The sequence below is a fragment of the Delphinapterus leucas genome, chromosome 4, assembly GCF_059928025.1.
Source record: "Delphinapterus leucas isolate spDelLeu-1000000601 "Yukka" chromosome 4, BTC_Dleu_Yukka2, whole genome shotgun sequence".
NCBI classification, from domain to species: domain Eukaryota; kingdom Metazoa; phylum Chordata; class Mammalia; order Artiodactyla; family Monodontidae; genus Delphinapterus; species Delphinapterus leucas.
This window is the reverse complement of record NC_143132.1, coordinates 104,631,385-104,651,558: the sequence shown is the minus strand read 5'-3', so window position 1 is coordinate 104,651,558 and position 20,174 is coordinate 104,631,385. Positions and strand designations below refer to the sequence as shown.

The following is a 20,174-nucleotide window of genomic DNA, read 5'->3' as shown; positions in this document are numbered from 1 at the left end:
CTCTTACTGTCGTGGCCTCTCCCGTTGCGGAGCACAGGCTCCGGACGCGCAGGCTCAGCGGCCATGGCTCATGGGCCCAGCCACTCCGCGGCATGTGGGATCCTCCCGGACCGGGGCACGAACCCACGTCCCCTGCATCGGCAGGTGGACTCTCAACCACTGCGCCACCAGGGAAGCCCTATCCCCTCTTTTTTGGATTTCCTGCCCATTTAGGTCACCACAGAGCACTAAGCAGAGTTCCCTGTGCTATACAGCAGGTTCTCATTAGTTATCTGTGTTATACATATCAGTGTATATTTGTCAATCCATAATATACTTAATCTCTTATTGTTCGACACTGAAGTTGTTTCCAATTTTTTGTTTTGCTTTTTTTTTTCATCTTCTCTTTTATTCTTCCATTCATGAATTTATTCTAGCCTTCTTATAGTGCCCTGGCTTCTCACCACACTCTCCTAGGATAAAATGCCAGCTTTGTGACCTTGTATAATTTAACCTCTGATCCTTAGTTTTCTCATATGCAAAATGGAGATCATAATACTTGTCTTAGGTGTATCTGAGGATTAGAGGTAATATATATGAAGTGCCTACAATATAGTAGATGCTCAAAAGTGGTAATTCTTTTTATTTCAGAAAGTAGATTGCTGAGAAATCATTTGGCTTTAATTAAGAGAAAGTAGACCACATTTGGCACCTAGGAGAAATGGCTGTTTTATTCCATTATTATTGCAGTATCAGAAGAGTACCCTTTCTGGTCTTCAATTCGTGCAGAAAATATTTCTGGTGAAAATGCATTTTTTAACATTAAGATCCTATAATTCCAAATTGAATTACATATAAGTGGTCATTATTGAAGGAACTAGACACTGATGTGGAATTAGAATCAGCAGCTGTCTGAGGAATGCAAGTATTTATAGCTCCCTAGAGAATCGGGTTAGGCCACAGGGGCTGCTGCTTCACCATAGAAAAGCTGGTGAACGCTAGTCCACTTCTCTATCCGTTACTTAAGTAGTGAGAAGATTCTGTGGCCACGTGGAGTTGGATGCCTACCAGCCCTCACGCAAACACATACAGATGGAAGATCCAGAACTAACGAGCCTTAGAAAAGGGAGCAGACAAAAAGTATGTGCAGGATTGGGAGAAGAAAACCCAGAGAGGGCCATTCACACTCCAGCCGCCTTCGGAGCTACCTTCCGTGGCTTTCGCTGAGGAAGCCAAAAGCCTGAGTCCTGTAAGACGTGGGGTGAGGACAGGACATGAAGAGACATGGTGCCCCCCTTTCCCCCAGCCTTCTCTCTAGCACAGAGTTTGAGACTGCCCTTAACTGCTCTGGGCACATAATGGTGGGAGAGCCGGCTTTCCATCCCTCTTCTGCATTTGCTTCCCCCATCCCGCAGACCACTTTTCTACTGCAGTTAGTTCCCCGTTCATTCACTCTTCTTGGTTAACACTTTACTCACTAATTAATGTCCAGGTAAGTGAAAGTGTTTCCTTTCTCATCTATAAGATAGGGAGTGTCTAGTAAGTATTTTTTTGAGTTCCCTTCCAATGCTCTATAGAGTCCACATTTCTATTTGTATATTGTGATTTAATGATCCAAGCATTTGGTACCTGTTAAAAGACCTGATTTCTGTCCCTGGATCAACTACTACTATGCATCCACTTAATATAGGGGCCGTGAACTGTAACATGCCTTCAGGGGACAGCAAGAAACATAAAGGAATGAAGTAGCCCAGATAAAAGGCAATAGGTGGGACCGTAGTGAACTAGAAAGTGTGTGCCCTGGCCAAAGGGGAGGCAACAGCTCAGCACTGGGCAGTCGGTGCCGTGGGGTTTGCAGAGATGTTATTGCCTGATCATCAAATGAACAAACAAATGAACAGTTAAACATCCCCTTTCTTTCTAATATAGTTGTAAAAATCATTTATAGTACTTCTGTGTGTATGATCATATATGTTAGACCAGCAGTGTTTGCACCTATGTGAATATCACCCTTTTTTAAAAAGTCAGCTCAGCCATAAAAAGGAATGAAATTTTGCCATTTGCAGCAACATGGATGGACTTGGAGGGCATTATGCTACGTGAAATAAGTCAGACAGAGAAAGACAAATACTGTATGATATCACTTATATGTGGAATCTTAAAAAATACAGCAAACTAGTGAATATAACAAAAAAGAAGCAGACTCACAGATATAGAGAACAAACTAATGGTTACCGCTTTGGCACCTAGGAGAGATGGCTGTGGGGAAACGGAAGCAGGAGGGGCAACATAGGGGTAGTGGAGTAAGAGGTACAAACTATTAGGTATAAAATAAGCTACAATTGTACAACACAGGGAATAGAGCCAATATTTTATAATAACTATAAATGGAGTATAATCTTTAAAAATTGAGAATTACCGTATTGTACACCTGTAACTTATACAACATTGTACAGCAACTATACTTCAATTTAAAAATTTTTAAAAAGTCAAATTATCATCCCATGCGTTGCACACCCTTTAGCAAAAGAAAGTTAACACAATCCCACTAAAGTAAAATAAGAAATAGCAGTATATTTTCACAATAACAAATATTGGGAAGTAGAAACTTTGCCTTTCCTTTTTTTTTTTCAGTAGTAATTCTGTAACTTTCATGGTAAATGTCAATACAAAACAGTCAGTAGGGAAAAGAAGAGTAAGGAGCAAGGTTTGGGAAATGGGAAAGGTATTTCACAATTTATTAAGGAATAGCAGCACCTCATTTTAACCCACCTCAGCACATTCTGTAGACACACCATCACACACGCAGTACATCTAGAACTTACCCAAACCTCAATTGTTCCCACGTTCTTTCTTCACGACAAATCCTTAGAAAAATGAAATGTGTTTACAGCTACCCTTGGGTAATTACAATCCACATTTTATATTCCGTCCCCTTTGAAATTCTCATGAAACAGGAAAAGATAATGGGTGATAATATTCATTATGTAGAAAGCCTTTGAATAATGCATCGGAGATTCATTAAAATAAATAGAAATAATATATTTTAACAGCCCAGCCACAAACTAGTTGGGAATACTGAGTAATGAATGGCATGGCAGGGCCAGAGGCTCTCACAGCCGCACTGGTTTTGGACAGAAGATGAGCAATGCATGTTTGAAATCCATAGGCATTTCAAAGTTTCCTCTCTGTTTCTTAAGGAAACCATACGATTGCCTTGAAGTTATAAGAACTACAGGAGGCATTATGTGCTTAAAATTATATTGCCATCACAGGCAAGACCTAATATATCCAAACCGAAGGTTAAGTGCAGTGCAGTATGGGGCAAAGGCCACTGGATTCAAAAACCAGAGGCCCAGCCTATAGTCTCTTGCTTTGTGATCTTGTACCATTTATCTGTTACCATGGTGGTGATGTGTAAAAAAACCCACCCACATCAGTGGCATCCGGTGATAAGCACTGATTTCTGCTGCTGATCAGAGCTGGGTTCCCATGGGGCTTACTCGTGCGTCTATGATTGATTGGCTACGGGTTGGCGAGGTACCGCTACGGCTTGCTCTTGGCTGAGCTCCATCAGGTGCCTGGGGCTTCAGTTCGGACAACGGCCGATTGAGTTCTGTGCTACGAAGTCCCTCCTCTGCCAGCAGGCTGAGCTGGACTTGTTCTGCGGGCAGCGGCACGGTTCCCTGGGGCAGCGGGGAGTGGGGGGGGGGGGGCGGATGGAGGCGCTCGGAACTGGAATACTGTCACTTCCTCTGCATTCTGTTGGCCAAGGCAAGTCAGGAGGCCAGCCCAGGGGTTCGGAAATAGACTCCACCTCTTGATGGAGAACCCGCAGTCTTATTATAGGGGGACCAGATAGAGAGAGGGGAAGAATTGGGACCATTTTAATAATCAGGCTGTCACAGATCTGGGGCAAGTTATCTGACTTCTTTGAGTAACCGCTGCCTTGCCTGGAATCCACAGGTGGTTGTACAGCCCAAGGAGAGAATGAAGTGAACACACTTTTAAACTCAAATTCACTGTAACCGTTCAAGTGAAATTAACTAAGGCGTGGTGCAGGAGATAGAACCAAAGAATCTTCAGCATTCCTCTGTGGATGCTGGCGGTCTAAGCTAGTGCTGGGAGAGTCCTGTTTTAAAAATCAGAAAACACCAAATGGTTCTGGGATTCGGAGCTGGCCGTCAGACCAGGCCACTCCCAGTCACTGCAACCCAAGGCCAAGGACAAAGGCCAGATTCCCAATGCCGCTGCCCCACTAGAGGTCACAGCAAACTTTAAGACCATCCCATCACTTCTCCCACGGAGTAAACTGGTCTTGTCCCTGTATTTTGAAAAAGGTATTGTCTTTATACCAAATCGTATCACCAGGTAGCTAGGTCTTTGAGATATCCTCTTAGTAGTTAAGATCTTTCCATCTCCATCATTCTCTCAATTCCGAGCATACTTTCATAATATCCCTGCTGACAGTAGTTGGAGGTCAGCACATGTGTTTTCTAAGTAAGTTTTCCTCACTGTAAATGCCAAGTGGACACTGGTGCTGAACAGCCTATAACTAAATGCTTTCCCGATCCTGGCCAACAGGAACTGTCGCTCAGAAAGCCACGTTCACTCACACTGAGATGTCCAGGAGGCACACTTAGTCTCTATCTCTTCACGTTTCTGAGCCTTCTCCATCCATGACAGCCCCCTCCCCATACCCTCGGCTCCCTGTCAGTAACTCTGGGCTGCAGTGTGGTTTTTCATGGCATAAGGAGAAGAGGTTTCCGGGGTGACCAGGACGCAGACCTTCCAGTAATCAAATCCACAGGCAAGGCAGACATCAAGCAGCCTTTTGCTCATAGCCCTCTGCCGAACGCCATTCCAAACATCAAGTAACCCTGAATTGGATACCTTAAATTATATCACTAATTAACAAGAAGAGGTTAGTGTTTTGTTTTCACCTCAGATGGTGCTTGAGAGCTCCAAGCAAATTAGCCCCAGCTGCTGGGATTTCGCCAGACTGCATAGCCTGGTTATAGGCGAGACACCGCAGTGTGAGGGACGGGGGCTCCGAGTGGCTGGCGGGAGAGCCTCAGAACAGCCATGCCTCCCCGGCATGGGAAGGGGCCAGGAACAGGCGTTATCGTTCCTGGACCCAGTGGCACAGAGGCCCTCAGCACTGGCCGCTGCTTGGGAGCTCTGGTCGAGTTTCCCCAAGACCGCCTTCATCTTAAACCCTCTTAAAGGCTAAAGGCAAACAAATCCTTCTTGAAACCTGAGTCCGTTTTAAGATGTCTGTACTAAAATCCCCGCTGAACTATTAGCTGTAATATCATATAATTTCCTTTTCCTGAGAGTAACACTCTTGGTGATTACCGCTATAAGGAATTATAAGGCTCACCCTGTAAGAAGCTCTGCTCAGTTTCCCACGGTGATAATGTGTTACTAAGGCGATTTTCTGAATTTCTACCTGAGGTGTTTTTTCATTTCACTCCGACTACTAAATCCTTCCCTTTTCTTTTTTCTTGTCCTTTCCTGAGTTAGAAACACTGCATGGGGTAGTTGATTTAGGTCTGAGTTGATCCTTAGCACAAAGGTCAATTTGGGGGCAGAACAACAGAATTTACGATCAGACTTTCTTCATAATGAAAATATATATCTTTGGATGTTTTAAACCTTATTTTGCAGTGGTATCATGTGTTATTTTATATTTTTATAATCTGTGTATATAGTGTCTTCTTTTCAAGACTTTAGTTATTCAATAAATAGGAAATACTACATAATCCTTGATTCGAATTAGGTTTAATTTAAAATGTCTTTTTTATTTTAAAATATGACTTTAAAATGTCTGTTTTTAATTTGCACTTTTTTAATTTCCACTGTTGTCCAATCCATGTATCTTGAGTTTTATCGTTAAAAATGGGTTGATTTGGGTTTTTTTTTTACCAACTACAGACAATAAATTTTAAAATAATTTATCAAAGGTTAACCTGAACATATTATATTTCTCCAGGAAAAAAAACATATATATTCTAATGATAGAAAGTTAAAAGGAGACAAATTCCAGCTCAATAAATATTCAAGCTGCCTAACAGTGAAAGTCAGCTCGGGACCCCCCAGTGAGTCAGTTGTGCATCAGGAATTGCTGTGACCAGGCCAGGTATTCAAGTAGGTGACTGCAGGGGTCCCTTTACAAAGTCACATCACCTTTAAAATTCTGTGGGTGTTTTTGTCTAGGCTTTCAGGAAGTAGAGAAAGGAGGATAATGAACAGGTACAGAGCACCTGCCCTGTGCCCATCTCTGAGGTCTTTTCATCCTTTCTACAAACCACTGAATTATTCACCCTATTTTACAGATGAGGAAACTGAGGTTCATAAAGTAATGTGCCTTGGGAAAGAAGTAAGGATTCAAACCTAAGTCCTACTGATTCCAAGCACCCTGAGCTGATCACAGCAGAACCTGTCGCTTTCTGCGGCCAGCCCTAGGCCTGGGTCTGCTTGCCTGCACCGGGGGGTAGTGGGGGAATGGAACTGGACCTACAGAGGGAAAGGCTGCGTTTCTCTCCTGGGGAAAATAAGCTGGGACTTTCAGTAATTAGAGAAGTTAACAATAGGTGGCGGTACATACCCATAACAATTATGGTGCCTGTGTTAACAATCAGTACATTTTCTTTTTCTGAGCTCTGTATTGTTTTCAATCAAAGTGCTTTAAATGAGGCATTTGAGCAATTTATGCAGAGCATCCCTCCCCATTTGAATAATAATAAAAAAAAGCAAATGGGAATGTCAGCTATCAGACGAGTTGCTCTTTGCATTTCTCACTGTGACAATAATGACGCCAGAGCAGATTTGGTGTCCCCTGTCCTAAACCTGGCTTGCAGGAGCCTCCTTATGACCCCTTGCTGCTTAGCAGTTTCCTTCTGCCTTTTCTTTCTCTAAACCTACAGACTGGGGCTACTAGGGATGCTAAGAAAGTGCTTCTTGAAAAACACTTTGTTGTCAAACAACAATGAAATGTGTTCGACTTCAGATGAAGGTTAGGACACAGAGTTGGATCCACAGCCTGGTTGCGTGTATAGCAGATACACAGCCGGCTGGCCCTTTGTGACCACATTTCCGGCAACATCCCTCTGGAGCTTCCCAGATTCGCCACAAACATAATGAGCTCCCAAGACATCTCTGCCTCTGAGGCTCTGCGCGCAAGGCAGTCTGTAGAGCCTTGCGTTCCAACATTCTGCTTTTCTGACTAAGCTGGACGCTTCCTTAAGTCTCTCGAGGGTGAACCTCTGGTGTGTTTTTTTCTTAATGACATAAATGGGCTCCCTTGGTTGGCTTTTGACAACCGCCTCAAATAAAATTTTCCTTCAGACGACCTTATTTGGGAATAAAAAGGAGTCTTTCTTCGGAGAGCTCTGGCCCCGGGATGCTGTATCTAATGAGCATCATTGGATTGTCCCCGTGGGGCAGGACACTAGATGACACCAAGCAGCCTTATTTGGCTGAGGACCCATTCCTCTTCATCGACAAAAAATGTAAACTCAGTGTCTCAACGCGTTTCTGTTGTGTACCAGCTACGTGTTTGATGTTGTGCTGGGTGCTGTCATGTGGCCTGAAATTACTTTCCTCCCAGCGTGAATTTGTGTGTGGAAGAAAAAACGAATACAGTATGAGTTAAAAGTTACCATTTATCAGCTTATCGAGTTATCTTTCTTATCTTCTAGTAAAAGTTATCATTTATGAGTTGGGAATAATATTTGCTCACTCACTGCTCCCTGTGAAGAACACATTAAACTACTTTCTTTAGCAAAATCAGGCAGTTCTTTCAGTTGCTACCAGATAACAAATAGCTGAATGGAATTAGTGTCCTGTTTCCTTCTGCCCAGCCTGCAGAGTGGGATGAACCTGCAGATATGCTTTGTCAACGACAGCGGCAGCGATAAGGACAGCGATGCCGATGACAGCAAGACCGAAACGAGCTTGGACACCCCCTTGTCTCCCATGGTGAGTCCCAAAGCTGCCACTGAGGCTCAGAGTGTGCTTTCCTGGTCGTTTAGCTTCTTTTCTGTTGTTAGTCAGAAACAAACATGTCAGAGATTAAAAAAGCGGTGTCTCATGACATTTCTTGACATGGCATGCTCCTAAAATTTGACAGTGATTGAAAAAGCAAAACTGTGATCCAAGAAGGATACATAAGCTCTGTTAAAGTTAGCGACGACTTTCATACTAAATCATAAGAGAAATCACATAGGCCCTAAAAATTATAAAAGAAAATACACTATATACCAATCCTTCCCCACTGGGCTTAGAAATATGAGCACAGACTAACGATGGGACACATTTTAAAAGGCAGGGGATGGGGTCCAGGCAGGGGTGGGAATGGTAGCACATAGCTGTTGCTCAGAGAAGCCAGCAAGGTAATGTGGGTTAAACATTGGTTACTCTTCCTTGCACACGTATTACAAAAGATGGCTTGATGATCCTGGGTGCTAGTTGCTGGATTTCTTTCCTCTCTGGGAGGTCTATCGCCTTTCTTACCAAAGACTAACTAATAGGAAACCGTGTTGGTTTTTGAGTGCAGTGCCGCGTCAGAACTTCATAGGATATCTGAGATCCTGTCCGCTCCAGGGAGCAACGCACCGCCTTAGCTCTGGGTTAAATATTTTGCTGTGTTTGTTCACTTCAAGAAAGGTTTGAGAGCAAGAATCAAAGAAATGTCTCAAGTTTGTTGCAAATATATATTCTCCCTGTTATTAATTATGTTACTTTTTATGCTAAAATCAGAGTCTATCACTGACTGAGGAAATAAAGTAGCTTTTAAAATGTTACTTGCAATGGGTACAAATCAAATCAAGAGTTGAGTCCCCTGATGGAGGGGACTCTTGGCTGCTTTGAGAGAGGGCTCAGGGAAGACTGTAGCTCATCTCCAAAGACGGTACCCGGCACGCAAAGCTCAGGGCTGCTCTTTTTCCCTTCACAGAGCAAACAGAGTTCTTCCTATTCCGATAGAGACACTACTGAAGAGGAATCCGAATCCCTGGATGACATGGATTTCCTCACAAGGCAAAAGAAATTGCAAGCCGAAGCCAAAATGGCCCTTGCCATGGCCAAACCAATGGCCAAAATGCAAGTAGAAGTGGAAAAACAGAACAGGAAGAAGTCTCCCGTCGCTGATCTTGTAAGCAGCGAACGCTGAAATGCAAACGAGTGTTTGGTGGCTGCAAATGGTTGAGGCTGTCCCAGTCCTTTCCCAGAGTTATGCAAACTTGGGTTTTTACAAGGCAGTGTGTAAAACGTACTGTCATAAGTCTGTTTCTTTTTCCTTCCTACTGTATCACTGAAGGATACACACGCAACAGATTTCACTCACAAAAGTGAACTTTGCTCTTGATTCATATCTACTGTGTTTCTTAGGGGCAGTATTAGCTGTCATGGGAATATTTTAATTCCTTTAAAGCAGTCTCAGTTTAAGAACCCATTGCTATGGCAAACTCACTATTGCTTTAGCTCATGTTCCCCCCCTTTTCAATGAAGACAGTGTGGCAGAGTGGATGAGAGCCCTGGGCTTTGGAGCTTAAGACTAGCTCTGCCGTTGACCTACTGTGGGGCTCTGGACACGTCTCAGTTTTCTCATCTATAAAATGGGTATAATAATAATAGCTGTGTCAGAGCACAATTGTGGAAAAAGTAGTCAAAGCACTTAGCACAGTGCTTGTAGCATGCTATAAGTTAATAAGTAGCTGATATTATTAATTTTTTCCATGTCATTGACATTACTTGAGCTCCCTGGTAATTCATTTGTGGATGTAATAATTGACTCTCAGCTGTAGACCAGTCCAAAAGCTTTTGATTTGAGTAGTGTCCCATTCTGATGCCAATAGCATTTCAGATGATGTGCATATATGGAGGGCCTCACATTGGGAAAGTCAGATGGGGAGAGCTTTTAAGCAAGGAACCTGAAGTGGGTGAATGAAGGTGGGTCTTTTAGGAGAAAACTGGGTCGTACGTTCAGTGTGCTTGCAGCTCACCCCTCCATTTCTTCCCTTTCTGTCTTCAGCTGCCACACATGCCTCATATAAGTGAATGCTTGATGAAAAGAAGTTTAAAGCCCACTGACCTGAGAGACATGACTATTGGGCAGCTACAAGTGATAGTCAATGATCTCCATTCCCAGATAGAAAGTAAGTGTAAGATGCTCTGGAAAATGGGATATTAAGTGTAAAATATCATGGGATGGATAGTACTATTTCCTGGGTTCAGCTCCTTGGTACGTTTCATTGGGGTCCTCCTGTGTACTTGCAAGGAAAAGAAGAGAATCACAACGCTCTCTTTTTTTGCTTTTTTTAACTGTAAAATGTTGAGAAACTTTAAGACTTTTTCAAGGTCCACAGAGGTTAGGGATCCCTTTTATTCATCTGAAATCCCCAGCTCCCAGCACAGTGCCTGGCATATAGTTGGCTCCCAACGCCTGTTTGTAGAATGTAATTTAGTAGTTACAAGTCATTCATTATACAGTTATACGCTCAGCTTTACTTGCACGTACATTCATTTTAGGTCATCAAATTCTATTCGACTTATGCTGTGGGACTCCAGGTGGTGAAAGTATATGTGACCAATATGTGAAAATTATAGGGTGAGAAAGCGTGGGCCTTTTCCCCCCAGAATGAAGAAGGGCCTCCACAGGAAGTGTGCAGGGCGGGTGGTGAGTGAGCGGCATTCACTCAAAGTGATTGGTTACGCAGGGAAGGGCAGGTGCTGGACCAATGAGAGAGCTCACTCACTGGGAAAGCATGCTTAGCCCAGGTGAACTCACGAGCCCTCCAGCCTCTGGAACATACAAGTCCATAAAGTCCGTAGGCTGATAGATTAAAACCACCTAAGAGACATGCCAACCAAATGCAAACCAACTAGATGTATTTACTTATTCAGGTACAATAAAGGTATTGTGGTTATGTTCAATTTTTTTAAAAAAGAGACCTGTCTTCAGAGACACATACTGAAGCATTTACTGATGAAATAATATGATGTCTGAAATTCTCTTTCAAATGACCTAGTGGGAGAAGGGGAGATAGATGAGTTCAAGACTGGCCATGAGTTGATAACTGTTGAAGCTGGCTGGATGCATGGGGCAGGGGGATTCCTTAAACAATTCTCTTTGCTTTTGTATCTCTTTGAAAATGTCCATAATAAAAAATTTAAAACTTCATACAGAAAAGACATTCCCATGCACTATGCAGGCACCCTACTGAGTACTAGTATAAAAAGCTACCCTAAGAACCCACTAGAAAAAATAAAATTGGATGTATTCAGTGACAAGTTAATACCTTCAGCATTTTAAAATCAAGAGAAAGGATTTAACATTTTAATTAGGAAACCATAGATTCACAGGCTTTTAAAAAATTCTACTACATTTTAATTTTAGTTGAGCGTAAATTACTAGGAATTAAGGACTTAAAAGGCTTTCTGATCTTTTACCACTGAAACATCCTTCTTAGACTTTTAAATAATAACATTGCCAGCTAGTCCTTTTCAGGAGTAGATGGAGTTTTAGACCTCTTTGTATGACTTTTTTTGGTCCTCTTTTAAATTGAAAACTAATCTGAACTAAAGGCAGACAAATGCATCATTTGAGGTCAGGATCTCTGAAAACATTTCCAAGGAGGACCTCGCTGAATACCCCCTTCCTTTCTTTGATTTCTGGGCCCAGAGCTCTTGCTAAATGAATGCTATCCCTTATGTGTCCACATGTCCAGACCTAGAAGCTTTCACTCTTAGCTGATGTGAGGGGGGGAAAAAGCAAGAGAGAGCCCCCTGCTTGTTTATATTTTTCAATGGCAGAAGCCAAATTAAACCCAGTACACTGATTTCAGGAAGACTAGTTATGTTTCCATCTATTTTATGCCCAGTAGAAATCCTAAAGAATACGTTCCTCAGCACCCATTGTCCAGAGAACTCAGGGGTTGTTTCTTCAGGTCTTACACATCTGGTTCTCCCACAGCTTTAGATATTACTGTTTCCTAGAACAACCTGCACGTAGGCTCCTCGCCTCGACCCCGAGGAGCCTTTGAGCATCCTCAAGGCGCCTTCCTCCCCAGCGGGGGGTCTGATGGGGCTCTTGTCGGGTGCAGTGGCCCCCCAGCTCTCCGTGTGGCAGGAGCACCCTGAAGATGAACGGTGGAAAACTGAACGTGCCCCAGACTTCCGCGTTCACATTTCTTGAAAACAAAATCCCGCTTCTTCTAACAAGCTGTTTTCCTAACAGCTAACAATTTCTTTTCCCACTCTAATGTGAATGTAATTGGATATACTTTGTACTCCTTTTCTGTCAACACTTCTATAAGTATGCAAGCTAGTCGTGCTCTCAGATTGGTGACCTCTCCTGGGCTTATGAGAAGCTAATGTAAGAACTCTACATTTTAGCAAAAATAGTCTCCTGCTATGTTTAGCTGTTTGTATATATGTATGTATCTATCGTACGTACATAATGGTGCATAAGTGGTTTCACATCCTGACTTAGATGCAATTTTATCTGTTTCTAAATGCTTTCGTTTCTTTGCCCCAGGCTTGAATGAAGAGTTGGTCCAGCTGCTCCTCATACGAGATGAGCTGCACACAGAGCAAGACGCCATGCTGGTGGACATCGAGGACCTGACCAGGTCAGTGGTGCCTCATCTTTGCAAAGAAGGAAGGAAGCCTGGGATGGTTGGAAGTCTAAGAATTAAGGCAAGAGCGAGCTCTAGAGAACTTCTTTCCTTACTTCCGTCAGTAACTCGCCTAATCTCTGCTGGTGTCAGCTGTTTAGATGGAGGGGAAGTGGCCAAAACTGCTCCCATCCAAATGCATGGCTTCTTCACAACCATCCTCCCCTAGTGATGGATTGTAAGTGCATTAGAACTTCATCCACCCCCACTTAAATCAGGTCAGCAATTCTGGCCTAAGGACATTATCCTGAAGGACTGTCCCCTTGAGAGTCATCCCTAAGCCATTCCATGCTGGCACGATTCCAGCACGTGGTGGGTGCCACCAAGTGGCACTTGCTGTTATATGACCTGACTCTTGATCGCATCTGCCATGCCCGGAAGGCAAGGACACTGGCATCTTTCCACAGCACCAGCGCCACCAGATTGCTCTCACCATGGGGAGACTCCAAGACTTGAGTTTCTAGCTGGGCCTGGTTCCGAGCGCCTGTCTGTAAAGAGGTAAAGAATGCTTCCTTCCCTGGGGCATAGGGAAACTAGGCTAATGCTGGTCAAGATCTTGCATTTCTTCATAGTTTTCCTTGTGGAAAAGCCTCTCACCATAAATATATAAAGTATATGAAATACCGTGAGCATTCCTATGATCCTATACTGTATTTACGATGCCGCCTTTTCCGAGACAGTTTATAGGAAGTCTTTAAAGCACAAGGCAACAGTTATTATTAATCCCAGAAATGGTATTCAGAGAGTAGAAGCTCCCAAGGAGAGAAAGAAAACTGCTTGTCACGGTAACGTGAGGAATTAACCACATGATCCAGAGCCATCCAGGAGAAGTTTGAAAACATATGTAGTGAAAATGCTCTCAGCACTCATCACAGGGGCCACTTCTCAATGTGTAACGCTGGGTGAAATATTTTTCTAAATGCAGTGTTATAAAAATAGCTTGGGTAGCAAAATAAATGCTGCAGAACTATGTTTAAGTTCGTTTTTAAAGACCTATGGGCAGCACTCTGTTTTGTACGCTTTGGATGTTATATTGCCTCACCCCTAACAAAAAAAAACGAAAACAAAAAAACCCAGAAGGTCTTCTCATACCTTCTTAGCATATTTGCCTGCATGTGAAATATAGTAACACTCAAATACTGTTATTGCCCCCTACAGCTGTATCCGGGCACTGCACCGACAATTGTAAGACACCTGCCTTTTTGTTACGCTAACAACTTTGCATATAGGGATTAAGATTATGGGAAATCAGTAGTGAAATATACAACCAGGACATGCATCTTCTGAAAAATATATAGACTCTTTCGTCAATTCTGTGGCTTGCCTATGATAACAGAGACCGTTTCTCTGCCCCTCAGAGCAGCGTTGGCACCCCTCGTTGCTAAGACGACATTCAGAGGCTCCTCCCTTCTCTCAGAATGTTAGGCTATTACTTAGGTTTGCAGTGAATTTTGCTTATCCCTTCAGATGGTGTGATCATGGGAGACAGGGTGGGCAGAACCATGGGGTTCAAAGGAGAGGAGTCACTAATTTAAAGGTACTGGAGGAACCCTTTAAATTAGAGCAGGTGGGGAGAAGTTTCTATGCCCATTCCTGGCTGCAGAAATATAATTTTGCTCATGGAGGGATCTAAGGATACTTAAACTTCCTTAAAGGTAGCAGTGCCAGAGTTTTGCAGCCAGATCCCAGAAGGCCAAGCGCTTGGCCGCTGGGAAGCCCTGTTCACCTATTCCCTTTACCGGTGCAGCTCCTACCATTCAGGTGCCAGTTCAGATCAGTGGTTCTCAATTTTGGCTGCACATTGGAACCATCTGGGGAGCTTTTAAAATACTGATGTCTGGGTCTCACTCCCAGAGGTTCTGATTTAATTATTCTGTGAAGTAACCTGTGCATGAGGAGTTTTTAAATCTTTCCAGATGATTCCAATGCACAGCCTAATTTGAAAACCCTGGGTTTAGATACCTCTTTGGAGAAGTGCTCCCTGATCCCCCAAGACTGATGTAGGGCCCTCTGTGCTCCTGGCAGCATGGCATCCCTCCCAAGTAGAGGCTAATCCTATTGTGTTATATGGTTTACAACCAACCTGGCTATAAGCCCCCTGAAAGCAGAGACAACACTATTTTCATTCATTGCTGTGTCCTCAGAACCTAATACAGGGCCTGCCAAGTACGTAGTAGGTCCTCAATAGGGATTGTTGATAAAAAGAAGTCCTTGTGGGGTTTGAGTGAAATAAATCCTAGTAAAGACTTTATAAATAGTTGACGAGAACCTTTTGGTTTTATGGACGGAAACCCTTTCCCTCCTTTGTTTACAATTTTAATGAAATTCACCCTTGTATGTATGTCTCAAAATAACACCCAGCTTTCAATATTTTCTGAAGCTCTTGCCTGCCTGTTCTTTCCTTCTGTCTCAGAAAACCCCTTGTTGTTTGTATGCACTCACACACACGCACACACACACACACACACACACACACACAGATACATATTTTAAAACTGCTATAAGAACTACACTTTAATTATCTACCACGGAATCTTAGTCACTGGGCATCAAAATATTTCTTGAGCTGAATTTGTCCAAGTGAGGCCCATGAGCTACTTTATGAAAATGTTAAAAAAAAAAAGATGGTCTGCTAGAAGGCATAATTTCTTTTTTAGGAATAGGGTGCTATTGATGTCTTTTTCCTGAGTCCCTTTGTTGGTAAATGAATATCAGAATATTCTTTGTGGGCTGCTGCATGTGGCAGGGACGCTGCTGTCACTTCTCTGTTTCTGAATGTATTTGCCCTGTAACACAGATGGGAGACATTCTGCATAATACCAGTGAGTTTAAACTTGATGTCACTGACTACCCAAGGCTAGGCAACACCCAGAAACTGCCCCTGGACCTTTGATGACAGCTGAAAACCACACCCTTAGATGCTTTTCTCTTGCCAGATTTATAATTTCCTAAGATCCTCCTTCAAAACATTTGTTTCTTGCAGCCTTCAGACCCTGCCACTCCCTGGGAAGACGTTTACCTAGTGCCCGATCGAGTGACGTAAGCAGCTTAGCCATTCCTCCCACTTCGCCTCCACTGGCCAGCTGCTGGTTAGCCCAACCTTGGGCTCACAGGCCGTAATAGGGCTTGATGAGTAAGACTCACCCCACCCTGTCGCCCCCTCACTGCCGTGATCATGCCCTTGGGACTGAGGGGGGAAAAATATGCAAATGTGGGAAATCTTGACAACCACAAAGGCCTACCGTTTGTTTGGAAGACATTAGCCTTTGTAAGAATAAAATTGAACTATTGTATTATTAACAAGAGCCTTGTTAATACTTAGATTTGCATCTATGTGCGTGTTTGGATAAAGTAGTCATGCAGTTACTTTCTATCACAACACCTTGTTTTGACTTTTTGCTTAGCACTTAATCTTCTATCTGCTATCTCCTTGCTTGCCGTCTGTTCCTTTCTTGTCTCTTTCCATTACAATATATACTCCATGAGAACAAAGATCATTGTCTGCTCACCACCGAATCCCCAGCACCAGGAGCACAGAGAAGGCACATATTAAACATCTGTTGAATAAATTATCCTAGTTACTTTTCTCTTTTCATTTTTAAACACGGCACTTTTCTTCTCAAAGGAATGTGACATCTACATGTCTCAGGTTAATCCAGTGGCTTACTAAATAAAAGGAATCGTACATAGAATATAAAACTTGGAAGAGGGCAAATCCATTTGAATGAGGTACCATTTCTCGAGTCTCTTGATTTCACTATGAGTAACTCCGAGCCTCCGTTTGGAGGATGTCTTAGCTGTTGATGGGAAAGCAGTTTGGCTTTCTCCTTAGCACTAAATAATTGTATTATTCATTTTACAGACACGCTGAGAGTCAGCAGAAGCACATGGCCGAGAAAATGCCTGCAAAGTGAAAAGAAGCCATCCAACCAGAGGACAAGCTAGAATTTATTTTGCTTCTGTGGTTGTAAAAATGCTGTTGCTAAAGGTGGCATAGAAACAAACAAATATCAGTGTTAGTCATCGATAATGTCTGAAGCTTAACGTCCAGTGACTGGCCTTTGCTTCTTAATTTATTTTAATGTTTTTACTGTGCCACTAAATATCAGGCATTTTAATAAAATATTGTTACAAAAAATGTACAGTACTTACACCATCCCAAATCATGGTTAATCAAAGAGGGTAGTTTTAACTTTATTTTTATTTGTTTAGAGATTCTGAGTTGGAGCAGTATTTTACCATTTGACTGCTTTCATTCTTCACTGTAGTTTTAAAGAAGAACTGTAAATGACGGTGCTATCCAAGTCAAAAAATACATGCCTGCCTCGTAGTGAAGTTGTAGGTCTCTGTAATATGTATATTTTAATCAGTTTTCAACATTTTGTGAATGTTGACTACCTGAAGTTCATTTTTAGATGTGCTATTAACATTCTGTTGGATTCAGAGGGTTCCTTAAAAGTTTTATGTATAAATATGTAAAATAAAAATTAAAACTTTGTTTCATAGGATATGTCTTTTTGCTCACTAGCAAGCCCTACACTGGCTGTACTTCTTCCGTCTTCACTCTTCCTCAACTGAAATCCCCACCGGGAAGCTTTTATCAGTGAAGAAACAAAGGGCTCCGGAGAACAAGAAATGCAGGGAATCGCCAAGAAGATCGTGGAGAGTATGGGAGAGTTTGTGTGTGTGTGTGTGTGTGTGTGTGTGTGTGTGTGTGTGTGTCTGTGTGTGATCCAAAGATGACAACATCAGGCACATCAGAGCCAGCACTGTTACTGCTGAAAGTTATCAGTCTGGAATTTCAATACTTTATTATTTAATAGCTGCTGGTTTTGTCAGAGCCAATGACTGCATCCAAACTGCGTTTCCCAAATTTGCCACGTGAACAGACGATGCCTGCATTTACACTTTTCCCAAGGCCAGTTGGTGCCATTTTTCACATTTTAACCACCTCTATTGGTCTCATGAAGAAAAATGCCAAGTCTAAAGCAGGTTACAGACTGTTCCTCAATAGGTAGAGAGTTTCAGAAAATCGATGTAATTAGCGAATGTCCACGCAGGTATTAGAGAACCTTAAACTAAAGCTGAGATGAGCAATCAACATTCCAGAGCCACCCACAGACCACCTGGTTTCACTATAAGGTCCATGATGTAATCTGAAGATAGAAGGTTAGTCAGTTTCCTTTTTTAAAAATACCCAGATAGATATTTTAAGTAATTCAGAGTTGCCAATTTTCATAGCCTTCTTCTTTTAGTAAAATAGTCCATCTTACATTGAAACACTCATCATTTCTTTATGGGCTTCAATCAAGTTATTTTCATTTGGAATAGAAAAATAATGCAGCCCATAAATGTATTTTGGTTTTCGACAGTTGGCTATGGAACAGGACAGGTTGCTCGCCACTGGGCTGAAGGGTGGAGCCCGAAGTCCTCTTTGCACCAAGGTCTCTAACTGAACCCCGAAGTCCTGCACCAGCTGTCAGTGCTCCCCTGGGGTGACTCCAGCCCTGAAAATCTAGGCACAGCTAGTGGAGCTTTGTTGCTTCAGCTGGGTGAGAATATTGGTCACTAAGCCAGCGGTTCTCATCTTCAGCGACACAGTGGAATCACTTGGGGAACTTTAGAAACCACGGGGGCCTGGGTCCCACCCCCATAGACACTGATTTAATTGGTCCAGGATTTTTTAAAGGTCCCTTGGTGACACTAATATAAAGAACCACTACCTTGGACTTCCTTCTTTCTTAGCTTTTCTTAAATCATTTTTTAGTATCTTTTTTTTTTTCTAATTGAAATATATTCCCATTAATTTGGAACTTTGGGGGAAAGCCAACCTAGGAAGAATGCCACGAAAATGCCTGAGCCCGAGTGAGAGTGGTAACGTGACCGAAACCTCCTACAGCGACATCTGTAACCTGAAATCCTGACGCTAAAACTCAGCCCACCAAGAAAGACGATCTTCATTCTTTAAATCCTTGCCAGAACTGCCAACTCCAATAAGAATTTAGAAATGAGTTTTCTCTTTGTCTTAAGCAATGCTGCCTCTCTGGCTTGAAGTATGTTCTGAAGAAATCCATGGCCTCGAAATGCTTCAGTTGTCTGAAACCCATAATTATAAGTGAAGAGCCCTAACTCGAGAAGGAAGGAAGTGAGATTACACCCACAAGGGCCCCTCAAAACACTTCCGGGGGCAAAGCCAGCTGAAAGAAGAGCAGTTCTTCCCACCACCCCAAGACCATCAAAGGAGATTATACCAGTGTACCCATGTTCCTTTCACACTTCCCTGCCTCTGGTAGAGATGTCACCAAGTGACTCACCTCCGAGGGGATTCTTTCAAAATCGGGTCTTTCCAGCCCCTTTGATTAGCTTTTTCAGCAAGGACTGGGATTATTCCCAACAGGATTCTTATCTGCTGTAGATCACCCTTCCATACATTAATTAGCACCCTCACTAGTTTACCTGGCTGAGTTAGATGCTAGAATTCCTGAGTTAAAAAATAGGGCCGCCTATCCTCCCAATTTTAAGAGAGAGGTGTAAGCAAGAATGCACAGGCTCTAGAGCCAGAAGGGACTGGGCACAATGCTGACTCCACCATCTTCCTAGTGATTTGACCTTAAGCAAGTTACTAAAGCTCTACGTTATTTTACCTTCTGCAGATAAGATCTCTTGGGATTATTCTAAAGATTGAATAAAACAGTGTCTGTGAAAGCACTGGCACCCAGTAGATACCCAATAATTGTTGACAGGAGAAGTAAATGATCACAGTTTGGGTAGAGGAGGCATTCTGTATTTTACCAGTTTCTGAGGTTTAACACATCCTTGTAGGCTTTTTCTTGTTTATTAATCATTAACTTACAAAACAGATGCTTAAGGGAAAAGTTCACTTCAACCTTCAGGCCCCCCTCCCTCCTCCAAATACTGATGTTAAAACTTAGAGTGTATTCTCACACACCTTTCTCCACACTTATACAAACAGATACACACATACAGGTTTTGTGTTTCAATTTGTTTATGCAAAGGTGGGAGCACATAAAACTCAGTGCTTTGCAACCTGCTTTATCCGTGGACACCCTTCCAGGTCAGTACATACAGACCTAAGCCGTTCTTTTTAACAGCTGTATAGTAATGCCCAGTATGCTGGAACATACTTTTATTAGTCATTCCCTTTACTGATGGACATGAAGGATCTTCCCAGATCTCTGCCACTAAAAACAGCGATGCAATAAACATGCTTGTACTTACATCTCCATGGGCTTTAATTCTGTGATGACCTCATTTTTTTCTTTAAACATTACTTGGTATTTGTTTAGATACTTCAAACTACAGAGAGCTAATTAAGGTAGGGAAGACCAAGTGAGTCTACTGAAGAGAAGTTTAGTTTCTTAAAAGAAAATTAGACCAACTCCCCTTATCTGACTAACACCAACTCATTTCTAGAGCATAGCTGTTACTTCCTTGATGCAACTGTTTCTTTCTCTCTATTACACACACACACACACACACACACACACACGCACG

General features: G+C 42.6%; 1 protein-coding gene across 2 annotated transcripts in view; it reads left to right on the top strand.

The window, feature by feature from the left end:
- SCHIP1 (schwannomin interacting protein 1) overlaps positions 1-17,259 on the top strand; it is a 43,177-nt gene extending 25,918 nt beyond the window's left edge. For both annotated transcript variants that reach the window (XM_022573453.3, XM_089910959.1), the window contains 5 exons: positions 7,845-7,962; positions 8,939-9,136; positions 10,016-10,139; positions 12,521-12,614; positions 16,522-17,259. In XM_022573453.3, coding sequence (XP_022429161.1) covers positions 7,845-7,962; positions 8,939-9,136; positions 10,016-10,139; positions 12,521-12,614; positions 16,522-16,573 — 586 coding nt within the window. In that variant the 3' untranslated portion in view covers positions 16,574-17,259. The remainder of the gene's footprint in view (positions 1-7,844; positions 7,963-8,938; positions 9,137-10,015; positions 10,140-12,520; positions 12,615-16,521) is intronic.
- Positions 17,260-20,174: the final 2,915 nt, after the last annotated feature.